Genomic DNA, 23,914 nt, shown 5'->3' on the forward strand with positions numbered 1-23,914 from the left:
CATCATCTGGCCAGAAGGGCGGTGTCTATTTGTACACGAAAGCAGCCATTCGTGAATATGGTGTACATTGTGCTGTATTAAATGCTTTCTTAATCCGACTAAAAAACATAAAACAAACATTTTCTGTCGAATTTAGACGAATCTCTCGTTTTGAAAAACTTGCTAAAGGCGTCGGGCAAAACATGGGGAATTGCCATACGGTGGGACCAAACGAAGCCTTAGTGGTGTCAGGTAACCTATCAACTGCTTTGTTTTATCCTCTAAGCAATCCTTTACACCCTTGCATGTATTGTATGAATCTAACCGTAAAACGTTTTGGTGAGCGTTATTGTTTGTTTTTTGATATTATAAAGCGCATGTTTAGGTTACTCAACGGTTATTTTCTCAAGCATTCCAATCGAGTAGTGTGTACAGATCCATGCTTGCCTGTTGCGTGCATTCATTGTATACATTTGTAATCTTCTCTGCAAGTCTGCATAGCAAAAATCTGGCATTTTAAACAAAAATTATAGGGTTTGCAAAAACGCTGAACTCCATGTTTTTGGAGTGTAACTGTTATTGATTCTGTGATGTAGCATCATGCACAGCTTTGTTTTTCGCAACGTTAAATTGACCATGTGGTTCAGTGTATATAGGTCTGATTTTCATTAGCATTACCAAGACAAATGAAAGAAGGAATACACAACTTTAAACATCAAATATTCGTATTACATTTTATTTTATGTTGCTAATCTTGCCTAAATGTTGCCTTCACATTGGTCAGTTTTTTGTGAATTAAAGTCACATGACCGACACCTCGGTGACTCAATTCACGTCTTTCACGTGATTTATCTTGTCTCAATTGGGCAAACTAATGGAGCAACATTTTAGGATTGCACATATACCCACAATGGGTCACAATCATTTATTAATCTAAAGCCGTGTTCACAACACAAGATTTTCGGCTGTCCTAAACTAAAGATAGCCATCTGTGAAATATGCATGATAATTTCTGTGATCCTATTTGGTGGTCCCTGCTAGTACAGTGACGGAGATGCAAAGATGGCCGTTGTTGTCACATTCTTGCAATCAAATATAGCCTGGAATTATTTTATGGCAGTCTCAGATATTTAGTTTTAAGTATTTAGCAATGATAATGTTAAAGGGATAGTTCACCCAAAAATGAAAATTCTGTCATCATTTACTCACTCTCATGTTGTTTCAAACCTGTAAAAAAATCTGTGTTTTCTGACCTTGGTTGGTTGACTTCTGATGTCTAAATCATGTAAATCCGATGTGTTTTATTTGTGTGAAGTGGTGGGTAGGGTATGCGCGTGTTGTTTGTAGACACGCGCTTTGCCGTCATCCAACATTTATCCCAGACATGAGGTTTGTTTAAACCACGAGATTGATCCGAGAAATCATAAGGACTCGAGTCTGCTTTTGAGTCGCTTTTCTGTGTTTTTTGTCATACACATGCTTGTTGAGGATACGCAGAGTGCCTAAATTCGGGATGTAAAGTCATCATTTAAGTATAAGACACAAAATGCTGTAAACATTATCACTGTAGAATTCTGAGGCACCAATAATATTATTTAAAAAAACATATAGGAATATACATATACTGGTAGAGATGCTCCGATCAGCATTTTTGGGGCCGATTACCGATCACCAAGATCATGATCTGCCGATCAGTGCCAATCACAGAATGGCAGTGGAATGGGAATCTTTTATCTATAATCTAGGAGTTAACACCATTTGTAGAAATGAAATTAACTGTAAATTAGGTATATTATTGTCTTAATAGAGAATCAAATAAATAAGCACAACAAATATTTCTTCTTGCAAAGAGAAATGTAATATGCCTTTAAAAAGGTTTATGTCTGTTAAAAGTAATTAAAATAAAACACTTCACAGTCTTTACTGTATGAATTAAATATACACGCATTCGTATGAAGTAAACACTTATGAGAAGAGAGTAATTTCATTGAGCGATGAATTAGGATACTGTAGATTTAAGATGTGGGAGAGATCGTTCTCTTTACGTGCACTGATGACAGGCTGCTGTGTATGCGTGCGGCGGGTGTCCGCAAACAAGAGCAGCTGTGAGGAAAATGGAAGTTTAAAACTTTAAAACGAATGCAAGTAATAAGCTTTCGGCATGAGGATGCAATTGTCCGCGATAGATATGTGTTGTATACGCTGTTTGATAGGGATGTGAAGACGCATCGCGCTGGGGACCGGAGCGCGTCCTCATAGAAAATACGCATATCTCTGTAAAGGCAGAGAGAGAGATCCAAATTTGCACATCACACATGAGCAACGGGTTACAAAATGCTCGCACTGTCTAAAATGGTCTAATTGCAGTCGCATCAGGAACGCTATGATGACAAAAGTAAAAAGAAAGATCGGCTCATGAGATCGGCAAATTTAGCGAGTGCCGATTGGGTCATTTAATGCCGTTATCGGCCGATAACGATCGGTGGCCGATCGATCGGAGCATCCCTATATACTGGCATCGCAAAGTGACCTGAAAAATATTTTTTTGGATTAGAACAAATGATGGATATACTCCTCACTTGTCTACTAGTAAATACGTAAATGTTAACATGTTAAAACTGTGAAATATTGCATGAAATAATGTTAATAGAAATTGGTAAAATGCTTGCCAGATTGATGGCTGGTCAGAAAATATTTTTTTTTGTGGGAAAGCAGAAAAATAATGCATGCACGAAACTAACTGATTGATCGATTTTGTTACAAACATTCTTTAAAATATCTTCCTTCGTGTTAATCAGAACAACGAAATGTATGCAGGTTTGAAACAACATGAGAGTGAGTAAATGATTACAGATTTTTCATTTTTGTGTGAACTATGACGTCATGCGGACGGTGCGCGTACGCGAACGTCCCTACTATATCCTGTCAAATAAACTGCATGCCATCCATCTGCATCTACCACAGATGGAACAAACAACCAACAAGTAGTCCACGATGCAGAGGTAATCTACAGGGATGCCTTATGATAAATCATTCAAGCATTACAAATGTTAATCTACCTCAAAGTTTGCCTTAATGGTTCTACATACACTGTCAGAAATAAAGGTACAAAACTTTACTTTTTCTGTCACTGGGGCTGTACCCTAAGTTTCCGTTTGGTACCTTTACATGAATAAAAAACAGAATACAATTTTGGGTAGATTACCGTACCTAAAGGACCTCCTTTGTTAGAAAAAAGTCAAAATATGTACCCTAGCTGTCAGTGGGGCAGCGCCCTTTAAAAAGGTAATTGTATGCATCATTAGGTACAGACATGTAAACATTTAGTACCAATATGTACCTATGTATTTTGCGGTACTAATGAGCTCCCAGTATGTACTTCTGAGGTACTAAAATGAAATCCTTAGGTGCAAAGCTGTACTTTTTGAAAGGGTACAGCCCCAGTGACAGAAAAGGTACAGTTTTGTACCTTTATTTCTGAGAGTGTATATATAGGTGGCATGGTTGGGTTTGGATAGTGTGAGTGCACCCTTAGGTTGAATCCAGTTGACCTAGATATACATAAGTTAAACCTATTCCACAAACACAATGGCACGGAAAAACGGAAAGGTCTCGATTACACTTCTCTTCCCATGTGCTTGCTTTTCTTGTATTAGACATAGTTTGTTAACCAAATCATTTAGACAACCGACTTTTAGATTTTGAGAGTAAAGCCACATGTATGTATGTGTTTGTCTAGATCAAAGATACAGGACAAAACATATAATGGCTCATATTGTAAGTGTTTTATGCATATGTTTTTTTTTTTTTTTTTTTTTTTTTTTGCTGTTATAACCAAATCTAATCGGAGTGTGGTTTTGTTCAATAAACGTTTACAAACAATGCACTATTTACACTTCAGTAGCAGAATGTTTTTGTGGTTGTAGTAATGCATTCACTAAATTACAGTAACAGCCGTTCAATTTATTTTTTGTTATTTATTTTTAGTTTTCTAGTGTAGCAGGTCCAGTTGATTTTTGAGTTTGAAAGATGAGGAAACACAGCCTTACCAAACCATTTTGGTGGTTATAACTATGCTCTGGGGCTTTCCAATGATTTTCAATGCTTGTGGTAATAAACAATCTGTTGTCTACGTGCCGTCTACAGACTGTAAACCAGATTGGTTAGTTTTGTATAGGGCTGTCACTTTTCGTTCGAAAATCGATTGCACAATCGATCGGACCAACCAAAAAAAGTTTCGAAAACGAAAATAGGCAATCGATTTTAACCAAATATGTACACTATTAATTTTAAAAGAATTAAACAGTTAAAAATATAGATGTAACAAAACTCACAAACAAGCAGAAAAGAAAATAAATAATTCCGAAAGTGCAGTAGGTGTGCGAAAGCTAGACAGAAAATACCCAGCAATTTTACGCACCTATAGTTTCACGCTTTCAATCGCTGCATCTAGTGTTTTGCAAAGAAAATGGAGGACAACGTCAATAAACCTGTGCAACACGAGACAGCGTCGAAATTGTGACCTTACAGGAGATGATGAGTTATGACAAGGAGCCACCCTTGCGAGCTGACAGCGACCCGCTTTTGTGATGGAAGATTGGCAGTAGGCTACGAAATACGCAGCTGGCAACGAAGTACCCGAGTTTCCCTGGGACATCAGTGCGGTCGGAGTGCGTCTTCTCAACAGATGGACATATAGTGAATGAAAAACGCTCTGCTCTTGACCCCTAAAATGTTGATCGACTTGTTTTCCTGACCAATAATTTGTAATGGCCCTAGTCTTTTTGCGCATTTCATTATGCCTGCCTAGTGCCGCCTAAGTGTCGGTAACATTTAATAAAAAAAAAATACACAGCATGTTCTCAACTTCAAGTAAGTCTATTTAAAGTTTCATTTTTGAACAGTTGTTTGAAATGGATCGAATCATTATTTAAAATAATTTTTGAATTGCCTAAATCATAAAAGCAGCCGGTTGAAGCCCGCAGTAATGTTTTTCATTTATGGCAGCAGTCCACTCTGCATATTTTTTTAGAGAATGTTGCACTACTGTTGCTGTTTTTTATTCTGCACGAAACTTAATGACAATGAATAAGAAATATTGCTGACTTGTGCGTTTCAGGCGCTCTCTTTACATTTGTCTGTTATTTGGCGTTGAAAATGGAAACGTCTTTTTAGACATGGAAAATCGATTTTACAATCGATTCAATGAACACTTATATATTAAAAATCGAAAATGATTTTTTTACAAAAGTGACAGCCCTAGTTTTGTATGAGTTTTGATCTTCTGTACAGTCCTACAGTTTAATGTCATTTGTGAAAGGGCTGAAAAATGTGTAAATGAGAACTGGGGTATAATTGAAATTAGGAATAAGAATGCATTTCATTTCTGAAATACTTACTGTATTATTGTATAGAGATGCATCGATCAACCAACCATAAATCAGAACGGCCGTTTTTAATTATTTATTTATTGGCCAATCTGTATTGCGGACAAAAAGCTGTTATATGAATGCACCTTGTGAAGGGAAATTCTTGCAAAGAAAATGCTTGCATTCGGCACATACACATATTGTGTTTAAAGTTAGATTAGATAAGAATGTGCATGTGTTCTTGACATGTCTTGTGTTTATTTTAGGTGCATGCTGTGGCTCAGATGAGAAGAGCTATACAGTGGGAGGCTGGGCCTGGGCGTGGTGGCTTATCACTGACATTCAGAAGTAAGCATTTCCATTCACAGCACTATTGTACACAATATAAAGAAATAATTTTACTGAATGAATTAATCTGTTTTCTCTCATATGCATGTTTCAGTCAACCATGAGAGTAGCTGTGAGTTTAGAGAAATTCCACATTATTAGGTTTCTCATTCTGGACTATTATAAACTGCTTGCAATTGGTGCCACAGAGCCACCACTAGAATTCAAGGGGCCGGTGACAAAATTTCAAGATTGGGCCCCAGCCCCCATCTCCAGCTGTTTAAAAGACCAATTTAGTGCCCCATTCCTCACATAGCCCAGAGCAACGTTACTTGACGCCTGTGGCCCTGTGTCCTTATAAGAACTGAAAAAGCCGATAAACCAGTTTTCTTGACATTAAAGGTATTTTGTTGCTGTCTATACCATATTTATTACAAGACGAACAAGAAGAAATAAATAATAGATATGGGGGTATGATGTTATGAGGTCTGTGGGGCTGTCTGTGAGCACACTTTATTAAATGTGCATTCAGTAAAATAGTCGTTGATAGCCTACACACTTTATGAGCAAACATTACATCTAATAAATCACAACCCAGCCCCCTCTTCTATATGAACTCTTCCCAATTCACTTTACTGAGGCCTCAGTATCCAAGGCCAGTGTTTGGAAAAATAAACAGAGTTAACAATACAGCGTTGACATTTAGCTTCACTGGCTATGAAAATAAATAATTAATGCAACTTAATAGAGCCACATCTGTTGCATGTCATGCATAGTCATTCTAAAAATCTGTCAAAATGAAGTTAAAATGACATGTTTTGTAGCTGTAGAATTACATATTGGGGCAGTTTCTCGGACAGGGTTTAGATTAATCCAGGTTTAGGCTTTTGTTAAGACATTTAGGTAGTTTTTACAAACATTACTGTTGTGCATCTTGAGACAAAACAATGGCACTGATATGTGTTAAGGTATGTCATTGCAAGTTAAGACAGATCAAACATGCATTTTAGTCTGGGACTAGGATAAGCCCTGTCCGGGAAACCGTCCCATTATGTGTAACTTTATCCAACTGTTTTGAAAACGTATGGTTCGTTTGGTTTATTTCTATTTTCTTTCTTCAATTATTTGTTGTTAACCTGATGCTATGAGAAGGTCATGCATGTGCAATCTAAAATCAGCCTGCCTTTTCTCTGATGTTCCTCTCCTGTTCATTTTAAGTGTTTGCCAAGCTAACCCGCCTTAACATTCTCTGGACTGACGCTTTCGTGTCTATCGTCTGAAATGTTTCCGTAGTCTTTCTGCTGGGGATCATTACACATTTGTTCATAAAATCAATAGCAGAAATGAAGCTACGAGTTTCAGCTTTTTAAAAGTGAACGATCAAAGATCTGATGACCTAAAACTTGTTTTTGTTGAATAAAGACATGATGGTTATGTTTGCCATTGTAAGCTGTGGTTCCAGCAGTTGCATGCTGTGTTTAGAAATAAAGCCAGACTGGGGTGGGGCTGGATGTCTTCTACCCTCCCCCATTTTCCTGATAAAGAATGTAGTAATCTGTTTTACTGGCAGCACTGAGAGCTGCATTGATCTAATTATAAAAGATTCAGAGAGAGAGGCTCGCTGCAGCACGTGAACTAAAGAGAAACATTAAGCCGAATGATCCCTGATGCACTTTGCCCATTCAGACATGCTGTGTTTTATTTTTGTTTAATACAAGAACTGCAGTACATAAAAGCAAGGATAGAAGAGTCAACGTTCAATTGCAGTGGAGATTTTTATTTATTGTTTAATTGTTGTAAAATCATAAAACTAAACTGTATCAACTGCAATAATTGTTGCATCAAAGTTATGCAGTTTTACAAAATATTTACACCAGTTAGTTGTGCTTTTGTTTTATGAATGAGACTAATAATATAGATGCGATCTAAGATTTTTTGTGTAAGAGCTAGCATTAGACTTAGTATTCGCATTAGCATCACTGTTATGGTTTATAATGTAAGTTCAGACAAAGAAAATAAGATTGCTTGCATTCGCTGCATTTACCTGTACACATTCCCTCATTAACATATAAAGAGCTCAGATGCAAAACCCTTTGACATGTTATCTTGTAAATAGGCATTCATCACTCTTGAAGCGATACTCCAGCGAATAATGACAATTACCCCATGATTGACCAATTATAGTTTATAAAGTTTTAAATCTGGATATTTTTCTTACTAAATCGCATTGATTGCCCTGAAAAGGCCTTTATTAACCCCCTGGAGCTGTGTGGATTACGTCTGTGAATGATGGATGCACTTTTTTGGGCTTCCAATTCAGAAGTTGTTCCCTGGTCCTTGCCATTGTAAAAAAATATGCAGCATTTTTGTTAAATCAAAATATATTTTTAAGTGAAATAAAAAATAATTTTAACTTGTTTTTATAAGTTATGTCAACTTATCACAGGTCAAAACTCAAAATAGTAGATTGAATTGACTTGCAAAACCAAGTTGTTTTAACTTTATGCTGCCCTTTACTTCAAGGTTGAATGATGTCAATATAAGAGTTTTTGACTACAATCCGCCCACAGGAATACGTCAGTTGCCAGCTTTGGCTCAAACGGCTCTGTCTAAGCTTAGCTGCTGTCGAATCACAACACACTAAACAAACTACACAATCAAAACTCTATAGTTATTTCTGAAGGAGGGACTTAAGTAATCATTGGATTAAGTAAATTGTGTGAAAAATACTGCCTTTTTTTACACCTGAAACATTAACACATTTTATATTGCGCACTTGAATGTAAACAATCAAAGCTTTTAAAAACCCAAAAAGAATGGGTCCTTTAATGCCTTTTGCATCTGAGCTCTTCATGTATCACGTCAATGGGAATAAATATTCCATGTCTGATTTGTCAGGACAATGTTGTCAAAAGATCAGAACCGGTTTAAAGGTTGTTTAGTGTTGAACAGTATGTTCAGATTCCTTAATCTGAATTAGGGATGCTCCGATCAGGATTTTTGCAGTCAATACCGATTTGTTGTTTTCATTTTCGGCCGATACCAGTGCTCAATACAGAGTCTTCAAGCTAATATGCAAGCTCTCTGTTAGCATTTTTTCTAGATTAAGTATTGTCACAGATGTTGCCTTTGTTATGTTGCTTGCAGTAATTAGGTATATTATTGTTTTAATAGAGAATCAAATAAATGAGCACAGCAAATATTTATTCTACAAAGAGCAATTTAATATGCCTGTAAAAAGGCTTATGCCTGTTAAAAGTAATGAAAACCTTTCACAGTCTTTACTGTATGATTTAAATATTCACACATTGGTATAAAGTACAGCAGTTCTTCAAGAGCAGAGAGTGATTTTATTCTGAGATGAATTCGGTTACTGTAGCTTTAAGACGTGAGAGAGATCGCTTTGTTCACGTGCACTGATGACAGGCAGCTGTGTGTGCACGCGTCAGGTAATTGCGGACAGAAGCAGCTGTAAGGTAAATGAAAATTTAAAATGTCTAAACTTTAAAACGCATGCAAATAAAAATCTTTTGGCATAAAGATGCAATGTCTACAATAGTGTTGTATACCTTGTTTGATGGAGAGGTGCGTCGTGCTGTTAGGACCGTAGTGCGTCCTCATAGAAAATACACACATCACTGTAAAGGCAAAGAGAGAAATCCAAATTTGCAGGTCGCACATGAGCAACGGGTTTGTTAAAAAATGGTCTCCAATTGCAGCCACATGATAGCAAAAGTAAACGGAAAGATCGGTTCATGATAGGGCTGTAACAATAAATCGTGTGTCCCATTAAAAAGACCTGTCTAAAATCGATTCTGCATCGCAAGGCTGCGATTCTGTGTTTCAGGCGCAACTTTTGCGTGTACTATGGCGTTTTGGTCAGTAAGAAGTCCCTATCAATCTAAAATCATTTATTTCGTCGGAGTCGTTTATAATGTGCATTTATAAAAGCAACACTCATTAAATAAAATCATTCAAAATATTTTTTATTATCATGAAAATACCTGAAACAATCTGAAGAACAGCGATATAAATATCCTTCTAGACATTTCCTGGAATAGCGTTCGTAATGCTACTTCTTCGGTGGCACAATTGGATGTTCTGCACGAGAGCGCCCTCTGGCTTTTGGATGTGGCGGCATTTCACCATAATTCATTTAAATTCATTCATTGAGAAAACGTGCATTTGCACGATAAATCATTACAGCCCTAGTTCATGAGATCGGCAAATTTAGAGAGTACAGATGAAGTCATTTAATGCCGTTATTGACCGATACCAATCTGCGGCAGATGGATCGGGGCATCCCTTATATTAATTATTATTTAACAAAATGTGCTTATGTAAGCATGGCTGCTGAAGCACACAAGAAGCTTTTTGCATTGATGTCTCCTCATGCTAAGAAATAGATTAATACAAGCGGCCCAGTGGCTCGGTGGTCCCCTTTTCGAAGCAGCTCAACTCAAAAGAAAAAAAATCAGATTTTATAGAAACTTGTGATGTCTATTTCTCTCTAATTGTTGTGGTAATAAAAATATTACGAAAACGTTGTTAAATTAACATATTAAATTAGCACAAAGTAGCATTGTTTTGGACATTATTCCAAAACTTAACACAACTCGCTTGTTAATTGTTTGACGTTTTAAGGAGTTAAGGCTGCACAATTAATCAAAAAACTAATCAGGATTACAATTAAATGTAACACAATATCACTAAGTCTGTATGTTTGGCACCAAATACAGTGGTAAATCAGAGATATTATTTATTTTTGATGTTTAGAATTTACCATGCAACTGCTTCACAGAAAGTTATAAAACATAAAAAAACTTTATTGTAAAATCGATAAATCGTCAACAATAATCACAATTACACTATCAAAAGTGAATAATAGTCAATTATGACTAATCGTGCAGCCCTAGGAGAAATGTTCACATGTTACGCGTTCAATAGTAGGTGATGTAAAGCTTAATAGATGGAGGTTTTTTTTATAAAATACACCAGTTCAGAGACATGAGATTTCAAAGGAAAGTGATATGATGTGGTAGATCTCTCCATCTGCAGCAGGTGACGACTCCCTGATGCTCCAGACACAACTACAATCAACAATAACAACAGCACCCACCCTTTAATCCTGACCTCCCCTCTTATGTGTTAACACACTGATAATATTGTGCTGTCCTGCCTCCCCACCTCACCCCTCATCTCCCCTCCCTTACCCCCATTTCCCTGCATAGACTATCTCTGGAGATAATGACCATCCTGTGTCGCTGTGAGAATATCGAAACTTCGGAGGGTGTCCCCTTGGATGTGACAGGGGTCGCTCAGGTAATCACATTCAATGAAAAGCCAACCAAACGAGAGGGAAAGTAAAGAGTAGACTTTCAGGCGCTCAGGATGTGAGAGGCAGTGGTCTGGTTACATTTCCTGCGTTTACCCACACATGTGCGCTCTCACGCTATCTTCCACACTCTTGTGTTTCTCGTTTTTCTCCGCAGTGAAGGAGAGAGAAAGTGTGCCATCTCTCACTGTCCTTGTCTGGTGTTTGGCTATGCAGCGTGCTCATGTAACGAATGGCTCACATCAGTGTGTTATGACTGCTGGGTTTCTGTAATGGATGATGAGTGGATCAGATAATTGGCCAATGGGAAAATTATATTACGAGGAATTCAGATGTGGTTTGGGGGAAACATTGAATGTGTAAAAACAAGTCTTGGAATCTGAACTTGGAGCATTTCATTACAGCCCGCGGTCAAAACACCTGTCTTACCACAAGTTGGTTGTGTTCGCATTTTCACCCTACAAATTCATTTTGTGTCGTTTACCTTCATGTCTTCCTTTAATCCCACTTTCTTTCCTGTTTTGGCTCCGCATTCTTTACATTCTTCCCGTAGTTCATAGCCAACGTTTTTTGGTTTGTTTCCCTTTTTTGCGTTTTCCACAGGATAACCCTTGAGATTATGACCCTGCAACCCAAGTGTGAGGATGTAGAGACAGCGGAGGGGGTAGCTATTACTGTCACAGGTGTGGCACAGGTAAACCACCTTACCTCACCTAACCTCAGCTCCAAATGCCTCTTTCAGGTTTGCCAGGCTGTTTTCAGACAACAACTTTTTGTGCCACCATTTTATTTCCTCTCATTGCATTCCCCTCTTTGCTGCTCCCTAAATATTGTGCTAATCTTAGTATGTATTATCAGAATGAAGGTCACTGACTTGCACTTGCCTTACTGAACTCTGTTGTTCAGTCAAAGGCTGAAATTGTTCAAATTTAAACAGCCCCTATGATGTTGCTAAAAAGAAAAAAAAATGTGTTTTTGGTGTAATGCAATTTGCTTACATGGTTTCAAAACACATTATTTACCACATACCAGTTCCTCCTCTATGCCCGCGTTTCTGAAACAGAATATTTAGATTAAGACATAGATTTGTACAAAGCTCATCATTCTGAAAAGCGCAGTGTGCTCCAATTGGCCAGCTATCCAGTGCATTGTGATTGGCCAATTAATGCAAGGGTGTGACAGAAATGTCACCTTACCATATTTGGAAGATCAGCTTCCAAAGCAGTACTGACAGAAGTTATTAACAGATCGATCAACTTTGCCAGTGTGACTTGAGAAGAACGTAACAGATTGGTAAGGATACTTAAAAATAAAACCATGTCTGCATTTGTAATTGTTGAAACAACAACACGCGCTACTCTACACTACTTAAAAACTTGCTTATCATTTTGTAAATAGTCAGTAGTATATTCTTTAAATGGGTCAGTGAGAAAAACGGTTTGGCAAGAAAAGAAATTCAAAAATCTTTAAAAAAAAACTTGTTTTAAAAGTATCAGGTTTATTTCAATGCACATAGTGTAGTTGTGTTAATGTTATGCAATAAAAAATTACATTTGCACCAATTTTATGAAAGTTAAGACTGAATGGACCTGAAGATGTCAAATGGTGTAACCGCCAATTGCGCCAAAGAATGAGAAATATTAAATATTTTATCCACTTTAATGGCATGTAAGCGTAATCATCAAAAATAAATCATTTTAAATGATCATTTTATTAGTTATTTCTAAATGTAAATTTTAATGCGTTTTTGTAATATTTGTCCTGACATATGCTGAAAACAGCTCTTCTTTTCTAAATAATCTTTGACAAATGATGTAAAAAATTTTGTAAAAAACGTCTTACACTAAACTAGATGATTATATTTTTTATGAATATACTTATATATTCATTTAAAAAAATACTAGTTACACTACACGGATATTTTTGCAATCATCCCCCAAATATTCTTTTAAAATGAAATAAAACCAGAAATCTTAGACTTGGTCCTCAAAAAAGAGAATGTATGCAAGTCATCTGCAAATTTATTTTGATATTTGAACCCTTTTACATTTAATTGAACCATACGGACACAAAATAATTAACGTCATGTCATTGACCCAAGTATGAAAATATATAAATCAGAAGCATGCAGAATTATGATAACGTGCATGGAGTCCACATCAACTGGCTGCAGAAGGAAACTGTTGCGTACAGTCTTTGCGTTCATTGTAATCCATGAAAATAGATTTCAGTTGGAGACGATAACTCGTCATAGGGATTTGTAACTTTGCAGATTGCTAACATGTACTTACACACCAAAAGAAATGTAAAATCATGAAAAGAAAAACAGGGGCTATTTAAACCATTTAGTGAAAACCTACTATACAATGATAGGTATTCCTAATTTCTGTTTGTAAAAGGAAAACTATAGAAAAATGTAAAAAAAATTAATATTAAAATGTGTGTTGTCTGTGGCCTTCATTTCTAAATATAGTGTAGAGGTTTGTCATAGTTTTATTTTTAAGCTTTAAAAAAAAACTTTTTTCCTTAACAGATAAAAGAAATCTGAATGAAATATGATTGTTTTATTATTAATTATACTGTCTTAATTGTGACTACTTTCAATTTTTGCACATTCGGTTCCTCTGTTGTCAGTGTGCCAAAACCTTTAATGTTTAACTGCAGTCTTATGTTTATGTTCAAGGAAACCCACTTGTTTACCCTACTGTTACTGAGCATGTGCTGATATCTGTACTAAAAGCATCTGTAATTCAGTTTTAATTTACTTCAGTTCAAAAGCAGACTTTATTTTAAAACTTTCTTCTGCTTTTATTCTTTCTCTGCTGTTGTAATGAACAATGATAGCATTGTAAAAGAAAGAGGTAGTCCTCCAATAACATGCCATTTACCCTTGGTGGCCACATGTGATTGGATGGGGAACTTAAGCAATACATTCCACAACTAAAGTTAATGCGCTAAGTGTCTCCATACAGAGACAGAGTTATATCAACAGAGAAAGCTCTTCTATAATGCAAAATGAATGATTATGTTTAGGTAACATGTTGCATAGCTCTCTAAACACCCAACTGGTTTTAGAGCCGTTCTGAGAAGCCCATCTCATGTGATTTGTAAATGGAGGTCTTGCAGCTGTTGAACTAATGGACCCACTTATCTGTACAACTTAGTCTGCGTCAGTGTTCTCTTTCTTGAGCTTGTTTTCTATTAGAAATCAATCCCTTTTTCTTTTAACAAGCAGGCACAGATATTTACCAAGATAATACTTGGACGGTAGTTTCTTAATCCAAAGTTACATAACTTTTTCATTAACAAGAAGGCTTCAAGCAAAAAAAAAAAAAACTAAATACTACACCACATTCTGAATCCTGTCCTACTTTTTTTTACCCCTTTGCATGATTTCCTTTTTGAGTGAAGTGTTGTGGTTCCCCATGAGCACCCTATGAATGAGTATGGTCCTGTTTGTTTTAGTGTGGGTTGGGGGTAGAATGCGGATATAAATGCATGCAGACTTCATTTAAATGTCAAGGCACTGCTCCCTCTGTTGTCTGTTAATTGTACAACAGCCATTCAGTTACATTTTAATGTCTGTATTTGTCTGACTGCTGATTCTTAAAAGACTCCACTTAATACCACAATCACTTTAGGTTTCCACTGGTCTATCAATAGTCTGATTCGTGTAATAATGTGAGGACCGGTATGTGGAAAATGGCTTTAGGTCATAGCATTCGAGAGGATTGTTTTTCAGGCTAACTAGAGAGTCTAGACCTGCCATTATTAGATCTTGTACATAGTGCATTACTTGTGTAATATGAAGTCTTTTGAGACTCAGACTGTGCCTTATTTTTTTCCGCATCCTGATTTTGCGACTGTGGGGAAGTGGCACGCACTTTTTATGAGCAATATGGCAAATTCAGCATTGTTTAAAATCACATGCTGTTTGGACATTAGATTAAATCTGATAAATCTATAAGATATATACTATTTTTCAAAAGTTAAGAAACACTTACTGTAGCTAAAATGTTTTTTTGTGATCTTAAAAATCTTTTAGGGTTGGGTGATATAAGTGTGAAATGTATTGATATTTTCCCTCCATGTTGCAATATTTATTATTTTCAATATCAATGACCTTTTCACAGGTCAGAATAAAATGGAAGATATTATTTTTTTCTTGAATATTCATCATTAATTATATATATATATATATATATATATATATATATATATATATATATATATATATAATCAAATGTTGCAACAGTCACAATATTAAATGATTTTATATTGCTGACAAATGTATTGTTATTAATATTTTATATATCACCCAACCCCACTGCTTGAATGTTACAAGATTTTTTAAATCTGTTTAGTTTCCATTTCATTTGATCCTTGAAATTGATTAAACATAATTATGTATTTTGCATGTAAATTCAAAGTAGCATGAATGGTAATTGGTAAATGTCTCTCATCCAATTTCAAGCTTGATTTATCATAAAACATCCTACTAGTTTGGTTGTGCTAAATGCCTCATGTCTTTCCCCCATACATACCTCCAGACTGAATGTTGTGTTATAAATGTTCCTTAGAAAAACAGCAGCCGAAATGAGATTTTCAGAAAGCAGTTTTCTGTGTGTACAGTAACACAGCTACAATTGTGCCTAATACATTAAATAACTAATAGCCAGCAGTAGATAACTATGTGTGATTTAATCTAAGTATGTTTTGGAACATGACTGACATGTATGTGTGTTCTACTGTCAGGTGAAGGTCATGACCGACAAAGAGTTGCTGGGTTATGCCTGTGAACAGTTCCTGGGAAAGACAGTGGCAGAAATAAAAAGTGTCATTCTGCAGACACTGGAAGGTCACCTCCGCTCTATTCTGGGTAAGTTATTTGTGACACTTGAGGTGTCTTATCTTCACTATGTAGAGTACTTCAAAGTGGATAGTGAAGGACATGCAGTATGTACAGTGAGGGCTAGCTCTATGCTCCTCCAGATATAAAATGACCAGTATCCAGTAGATTTGTGAAGATCATGCAGGTGATATCAATTAGTGCTGATAGGGGGCAGGGTTTCTCTCTCAATACTGACAGATTTCAGGTGATTTCCTGACTTTCTATGCCATTTTGCACCTTGTTCTCTTCCTGTGTTCTATATTTATTCCCTGTGTCCTTTCACTTATTATGACTTAACTTGTATACTTAAATGTTAATAATCAAATTTATTATGACTCCACTTGTATACTTAAATGTTCTGATTTCTTTGTATGAATTCAATATTTGGCTTTATGGCTACATCTGGTGCAATTTTTGTGTCAATAGCCCACTGAGAAATCCCCTTACTGATAAAAAAGCTGATGTGTCAAATACGTATTTTTCCCGCTGTAATAAAGTGATTACAGATATATGTGACCCTGCTTGTGAAATCCTGGCTAAAGTATAATCTAATAATAAGATTTGGAGCATCACAGTTTGTTTTGCTGCTACTTTATTCTAGACATCTGAAATATCTTGACAGAATCGTATGAAATAATATAAAATTTGTAATGTTTCTCTTGGGAGGCTGCACTGCAACCCAAACTTCCTGTTTTAGGGCAATTACTGATGAGAGATGTTTTGTCTTTTAACCAAAGCCCATGTCTTGCATTTCCTCACTTCAGACTTTTGTTTACAGGGACCCTGACAGTGGAGCAGATCTATCAGGACAGAGATCAGTTTGCCAGGCTGGTGAGGGAGGTGGCAGCTCCTGATGTGGGCAGGATGGGTATTGAGATCCTGAGCTTTACTATTAAGGTATGACTTTGTCGATATGACAAGATTTACTGCTAGGAGTGGGAATCACCAGGGACTTGAGATTATTTTATATTATATCAACATCTAGGTAATAAATAGAGAGTCAATAATGTTGTTATTTTTTAATATTTAGTGTAAAGTTGTAAAAATAAAAACAAGAGATATTTTCTTTCTACAAAGAAAAGGCATTTGCCTATAGTAATTTTATTAGTTTTAAAAATATTGTTAGTTAATACTAATATCAAAAGGAATCGAAGTTGGAACAGTAGAATATAAAACTTTGCCTTGGCGCAAATGTAACCTAAATGTGGGTCAATCTTAATTTATCTAAAAAATATTTGTGTTCAGAATGTAACAAAATATTTATTTTTATTTTAACATGCTATAATAAATTATCTATATGGTATTTTGAGCTAGAACTTTACATACTTAATCTAAGAACACCAAAGACTTATTTGACATCTTAAAAAAGTCTTGTAAAATGTCCCCTTTAAGGTAAAATATTTCATTACTTTACATGGCTTTTTATTATTTGCCATGAAAAAAATTTGCAAGGTCATTAAATGCTACTAAAAATCTGATCCTGTCATGAATACTCATGCATACTCTCTCAACAGGATGTCTATGATAAGGTGGAATATCTGAGCTCTTTAGGGAAATCTCAGACTGCTGCTGTTCAGAGAGATGCTGATATTGGAGTAGCAGAAGCCGAAAGAGACGCTGGAATCAGGGTGAGCAGCCGAATCAGACGGCGATATCTGTGTGAATGTTGTGTTAATGCTGCTTCCTCACATCCATTGTTCGTGTGTTACAGGAAGCAGAATGTAAGAGGGAGATGATGGATGTGAAATTCCAAGCCGATACAAAAATGGCCGACTCAAAGCGAGAGCTGGAGATGCAGAAAGCTGCTTTCAATCAAGAAGTAAACACAAAGGTAAAGCTGATATTATTCCTTGGATTAATTTAAACAATGTTGTGATACGACTTCCCTGAAAATACAATTAGTTTTAAGGGAGAGCTGCAGGGATCCCAAACAATTACAATTCTAAAATCCAGCATTATCGACCCATTAACAAATGGTCACTTTCTTAATTGTCTTTTTTGTTTGCCCGTCTCAGAAAGCTGAGTCACAGTTAGCCTATGAGCTTCAGGCAGCCAAAGAACAGCAGAAGATCCGACTGGAGGAGATCGAGATTGAAGTCGTCCAGAGAAAGAAGCAGATCTCCATTGAGGAAAAGGAGATTATGAGGACAGATAAGGAGCTTATCGCCACTGTGAGGAGACCGGCTGAGGCAGAGGCCTACAAGATGCAGCAGCTCGCAGAGGCACAGAAGTGAGTGTGACGTATGTTTAGTGTACAGGCATGCATGAATACTTGACAACTGTAACAACAATGGTGGCCTACAGGACTGTGTTTGTAATAAATTAAAAAACCTAACTTATCATTCGCCTTACCCGTCATCCCGTCTTTTCCCCCCTCCTCGCGTTTAAATGACTGACCCATAGACCATCCCCTCAAAGTAATCAGGACAGAAGCTGTCGAAAGTGGACAAAAGAGACCGATTAAAACACCAGGCATGAACGCACATGCATCTCTCTCGTTCACATCCAATCGACATTTTATTTCGCTTTAAAACAATGATGCTATTGCCCAAATTAGAATCATTCTGACAGTTCTAGATCATATAAATGTATCTGATTTGAATGATTTCATTTATAAATGTCTTTGATCCTCTGCTCCTCTCTATCAGGATGAAGAAAGTGTTGACGGCACAGGCTGAAGCAGAGAAGATCAAGCGTATTGGAGAGGCAGAGGCTGGTTCTATTGAAGCTGTGGGTAAAGCTGAAGCACAGAGGATGAAACTCAAAGCTGAAGCTTATCAGCAGTACGGAGAGGCTGCCAAAACCGCCCTCGTCCTGGAGGCTCTGCCAAAGGTGTGTGGAAATCTAATACACAAAATAACTTTTTTTTTAAAACTACTTGACCATTACCATTCCAGCATACCAGTAGTTGCCATACTGTTTTTAAAGAGTGATTCCCTGTACATTTGATGATGAATTAATGCCTGAATTTGTATCTTTAAAGATTGCTGAGAAGGTCGCAGCACCTTTGTCCCGTACCAATGAGATTGTCATCCTGAGTGGAGATGGTGGCCGTGTCACTGGGGAAGTTAATCGTCTGTTGGCTGAACTTCCTGTTTCTGTGAACGCCCTTACAGGGGTGGATTTGTCCAAGGTGAGTTAGGAGTAATGGGACAAACTTTTATAAGTTGAGTCTTTTTTTTTTTTTTAAACATCATGTTAGACTTGTTTAATATGGATTCATATTTGTAAGTAAAACACCTTAATGATTTTAAATTACCTGAATTTTTGTTTTTTTGTATTTTAACCTCATCTTCAACCTTACATGTTGCATATGGTACAATACGCTGCAGCTTTTAGGTGAAATGTCCACTTAGAGGTGGTAAATGCATATTAATTTTATTTATTTATTTTATCAGGGACAGTGCACATTAATAATACATTTGTCGCTTTTCCATTGCATAGTACCCCACGGTTTAGTTTAGTTTGGGTCGGGTCAGCTCACCTCAGTTTGGCATGTTTAGCTTTTCCATCTAGTTTAGTATCACTTCGTAGTGAGAGGGATTATGGTCGTGTTGTTATTTTCGCTGCCTACTGCTGTGACATCATACAAGTGAGAGCGTCGTTGTACATTCCCATACATTAATCTATTTCTCAGTCCACCACAAAATTAAAATTGGCCACCATAAATAGATGTTTGGACAACTACATTTATGTTTATCACTACCTCTGTCTCACATGACAGTTTCTGTTCAAACACGTGTGGCGTCAGTCGACGGCGCTCCGCTGAGCCTCATTGAAGTTGCATTTAAGCATATATAATGCTGTCGTGCTCGTTGCGAATGTTCCGCCACAAACTGCAAGTTTGGAAAAACTGTTTTGGTGTCCATGATTCTCAACCTGTGGATGTTTTTCATCACTAAAAGGGAGTTTGGGAACTTATAGCAGAGCACAGATGACAACATGTTTGCTCGAGACAGCGCAAGCTAGCACTGAGGTAAAGCTAATCTTTACATTATAGCGAAGACGCTTGTAGTGACGATTCTCACAGACCAGTCATTGATCTACTGTGTTTTCGCGTCACGTTTGGAATCAGCTCGGGTTGCTTGGAACCCCAACCTAGGTGGTACTAAAAAAAAAGTATCGGGTACCACGTACTGCACCTAATGGAAAAGCTCCCAAAAGTAAGCCAACCCAAACTAAACCAAACCAAACCGTGAGTTACTATGCAATGGAAAAGCGCCAATAGATATGTAAAATGTGCCAAATTTAGCCAGTATTGGCAAATTTTCATCCGTAGTCCCTTTGGCAGGTTCATGTTATGGACAAGAAGAAAAGTATGAACAAAGAATATTAATACATCACAATAAGAACAAGAAGAAAATAAAAAGGCAGAAGAAAAAAATAAACTATGGAAACACACAATTACAGACCATCATCCATCACACAGTGGCTGTTTACACTTGGTATTAAGATGTGTTTTCATCGATCGGATCACAAGTGGACAAGAGAGACACATTACGTTTACACCTGGTATTTAAATCCGTCTCTTTTGTCCACTTTCGACCGCTTCTGTCCTGAATACTGTGAGGTGGTGGTCTGTGAGACGCTGGGCGAGTCTCTCCGCTGTCATTCAAACCCGAGGGGGAGTAATTATGAGTTTATATGGACGCAAACTAATATTATGTCGGAGTCCACTGCTTGTTTAGCAAGTAAACATGCTGCATGGAGTCTTGTACGTGTGTATGTTAAAGATTTCTCTGAATTTTCAGCGCAATTGATGAAATAAGATTGCGCAAATTTCACATGCTTTCAAAAAAAACCTACGGAGATCAGCTGCTTTAGTTTTATCAATGAAAGGCTAAAAATAGCGCTGTTCACCGTATGTTCATGCCAGAAGTCAGAAAAGATGTAAAACTTGTGTTTAGTACCTCAGATTAGATGAATAGGCGGAGAGAAGGCGGTCGTGTGTGGCTGTTCGAACACATTCAACCACATGCGTTCCGCAACTCCAAAACGATCCGATCGAAAGTGGTTTCGACTACCTCTGGATGTGGTTGAAAGTGGTCGAAAGTGGACAAGCTCAAAACGTTTTGAACACCGTTTACACCTGGCATTCACGGCGTCCACTTGTGATCCGATCGACGAAAACGCATGTTAATGCCAAGTGTAAACAGCCTCAATGTTGATGGTAGTCAGATAACACATTTATTTTTAATAAAGATACACAAGAAAATCTTAAAATGCATTTAGGACATAAAAAATTGTATTGGAATAATAAATGCAAAAATTTACTGTTCAAATGTTACACTATATTACGCCCAATTCCAATTCTATTTAATACATCTACCCCCTTTCCCTTTGAAACGGAGTCAAAAGGGGAAAGGGTTAAAAATATTCCCCTAAGAAATGGGACACCACTACTACAACGTCATATGACATCATACATCCTAAGTCAAAGTAGATGCATTGTTTATCACAAACTTAAAAGATGCCGCCTTCATCTCTAGTCATTTAAGTTAAGTTACAGCCTTAAAATGTGGCCCTGGAAGCCCAAGATCAGCACACCACACACCCCTCTGTTAGTGATTCAGATGCTCTCTCCCTCTGTCTATTCACATTCCAGTTTCCCGCGGTCTGTTCGCAATTACAATCTGTGCTCCAGGGGTTACATTTGTCTATGTTGCTGTAACGTTACTATTGTACATTTAGTAACATGGGATATGTTAGCATACTTAAGCGATGATTATTTTTTGCGAGCATTTCTTTTAATTACATAACTGTAAATATGAACACAAAATTGAATGTAACGCAAAACAAATAATTATTTGTCATTAAAAACTTTATTTATGTGAAAATCACATGTGCAGCCATGTTGGAAAAATGTAATTGCTTAAATTTTTTTACTAACCATTAGCATGGCCACAATGCTTTGTGTTTAGTCATTTAAATGTAAATAAACCTACTTGTCCTCTACAGATACCACTGCTGCAGAAAATGACCAACCCTCAGGCTTGAACACCCAGCTGCCTTCTCAACACTTCCCTATCAATATCCTTGAAAAAAGAAACACTTGAAAGCCATTTTACTTCTACAGAAATTAGAAATTTAATTTTCTAGACTAAACTGAATTTTCTGAACTCTCTTTGCTATTGTAAATCACTGTTTGCCTTATGTGTCTGTTTTATTTTTGCCTGTTTTAAAACAGCATACCTCATTACTGTTATTCTGACAGAGCTGTTTGAAAAAAATTAGAAGCGAGCAGCTATATATTTCATTAGTCGTAGGTGGCTGAGATTGTCACGGTTACATTTATGCAATTTATGAAGTTATAGCGAAATTATATAGGACGTATAGAAGAGCTATTATATTTGTTATTGCATGTTTAGCTTATAAACAGGCATCAGGATATTTGACATGCTTAGTCATTGCATAGCCGTTTGGCCGTTGTTTTATTCTAGTCTTCATCTATAACTAGATTTTAAGATATATATATTGATTTGTAATCGAGTCCTTATACAGTTCAGACATTCTGGTAATTTCATCTTTCTGTGGTTGGATGTGATTTGTTTAAATGTGGACAGTCAGTTCATTTCAAACTTTGCTTTAATAGGTCAGAAGGGGTCACGTGTAATGGGGACGGTTAATAATTGTATCCTACATAATGTTATATGATCTAGATGGCTAAATAAATGGCACCCTGTACTAGTTTGGGGTGAACTCAATGCTGATATTTGTTATGGAAGAAAATACAGATAATGCTGGATGGTTAAGCTTAACCCACTTTACTTGTATTTACCATCATTTTTTGTCTGTTGTTGGATATTAAATATTCTTAGCGTAGGCCAAACTTTGCTGAATCAGGGTTTAGAAATGTTTTCTCTTTACATAAACCACAGACATTACCTCATCCATATTTAAAATATTGGTCCTATGTGTTTAGGCTTTATACTAAAATCAGACTTGGTACACAGCTGTGTACACACTTTTGTCTACTAATAACCTATTAATGACGTCTACATATTTTCAAACATGTTGTAAAATTGACATTTCCCAGATCTAATGCTTTTAGATTTAATATGGTGCAACCTGCAAATTACAACAAATGATTTATTTTTTAATGAACTTTTATGTTTAACCTAAATAATCTTGCGTATGTAGTGAGTCATTGATCATATTTCTGTAATAGTACATAGTGTGATGAAAGCTATCAGATGTTCAGTAATGTGAGTTTTCTGTCCATGTATATGTGAATTAAATCATTATTTTACCTTTTTTACTCTGCCACTTATGTTTGCCATTGAATGATTTATGTTTTAGTGTTTTGTGGTCTTTTGGTTTTCAGCTCGTCATTATACAATGAGAAGTAAACGCAGTATGCCAAACATTTGAACATCAGGAGGACAGAAAGTATTTTAGTGGTAATCAGATGCCAAATGTCATTTTTTTTACTTTTTTGGCTTTGTTATCATAACAATTTAAATGAGTTCTCCAAAACTGAACAAATAATCGCTTTTCAAAATGTGTTTTTATGTTAGTATCTGTCTCAACTGCAGAATAAGGGAACAGTTAGCTATAATGTAGCAATTGTTTACAAGATGCTGCTGTCAAATCAACTTCACGACTAAAAAAATCTTTTATACGCTTAAGTGAAGTATATTAGCACTGTTGTTTTTGAGCTGAATGTGTTTCTATTGTTGTTTCCACCTCTAACAATCACAGAATGTGTTATATAACAATGCCTGTATTTAATGCATCTTTCTTAACACATCCCTCTTTCTATAAAATGAATATACAGTATATGTATATCTTTTTGGTTTAGTATACGCACATCTATTTGCTATTTAGTCTATGTTTAGAAGTTTAAGATTACAGTCAATAAATGTTTCTTGATTTAATGTGTCGTCTTCTGTTTTATAAAGCGATTAAAACATTTCAGTATCGCTGTTTTTCTGAACCACACACTGTTGTACACTAGAACTACCAAATGTACATTTTCAAAAAGAAGAAAATTATTTATGATGGTTACATAAT

At 36.4% G+C, this 23,914-nt stretch overlaps 1 protein-coding gene across 2 annotated transcripts; it reads left to right on the forward strand.

Annotated features, from left to right (window-relative positions):
- flot2a (flotillin 2a) lies at window positions 1–23,778 on the forward strand. Of its 2 annotated transcripts, none has more exons than XM_065267277.2 (11): window positions 1–231; window positions 5,615–5,696; window positions 10,907–10,997; window positions 15,766–15,889; window positions 16,680–16,798; window positions 17,416–17,529; window positions 17,613–17,732; window positions 17,917–18,131; window positions 18,550–18,733; window positions 18,885–19,034; window positions 21,860–23,778. In XM_065267277.2, the coding sequence occupies exons 1-11, from the start codon at window positions 183–185 to the stop codon at window positions 21,896–21,898; spliced, it is 1,287 nt and encodes a 428-aa protein (XP_065123349.1). In that variant the 5' UTR covers window positions 1–182; the 3' UTR covers window positions 21,899–23,778. The 2 variants fall into 2 exon arrangements, with proteins under 2 accessions (XP_065123349.1, XP_065123350.1); XM_065267278.2 differs by lacking the exon at window positions 10,907–10,997 and adding an exon at window positions 11,614–11,704 and having other exon boundaries at window positions 2–231.
- The last annotated feature ends 136 nt before the right edge of the window (window positions 23,779–23,914 follow it).

The sequence above is a fragment of the Paramisgurnus dabryanus genome, chromosome 5 (genome assembly GCF_030506205.2).
Source record: "Paramisgurnus dabryanus chromosome 5, PD_genome_1.1, whole genome shotgun sequence".
Taxonomy (NCBI): Eukaryota; Metazoa; Chordata; class Actinopteri; order Cypriniformes; family Cobitidae; genus Paramisgurnus; species Paramisgurnus dabryanus.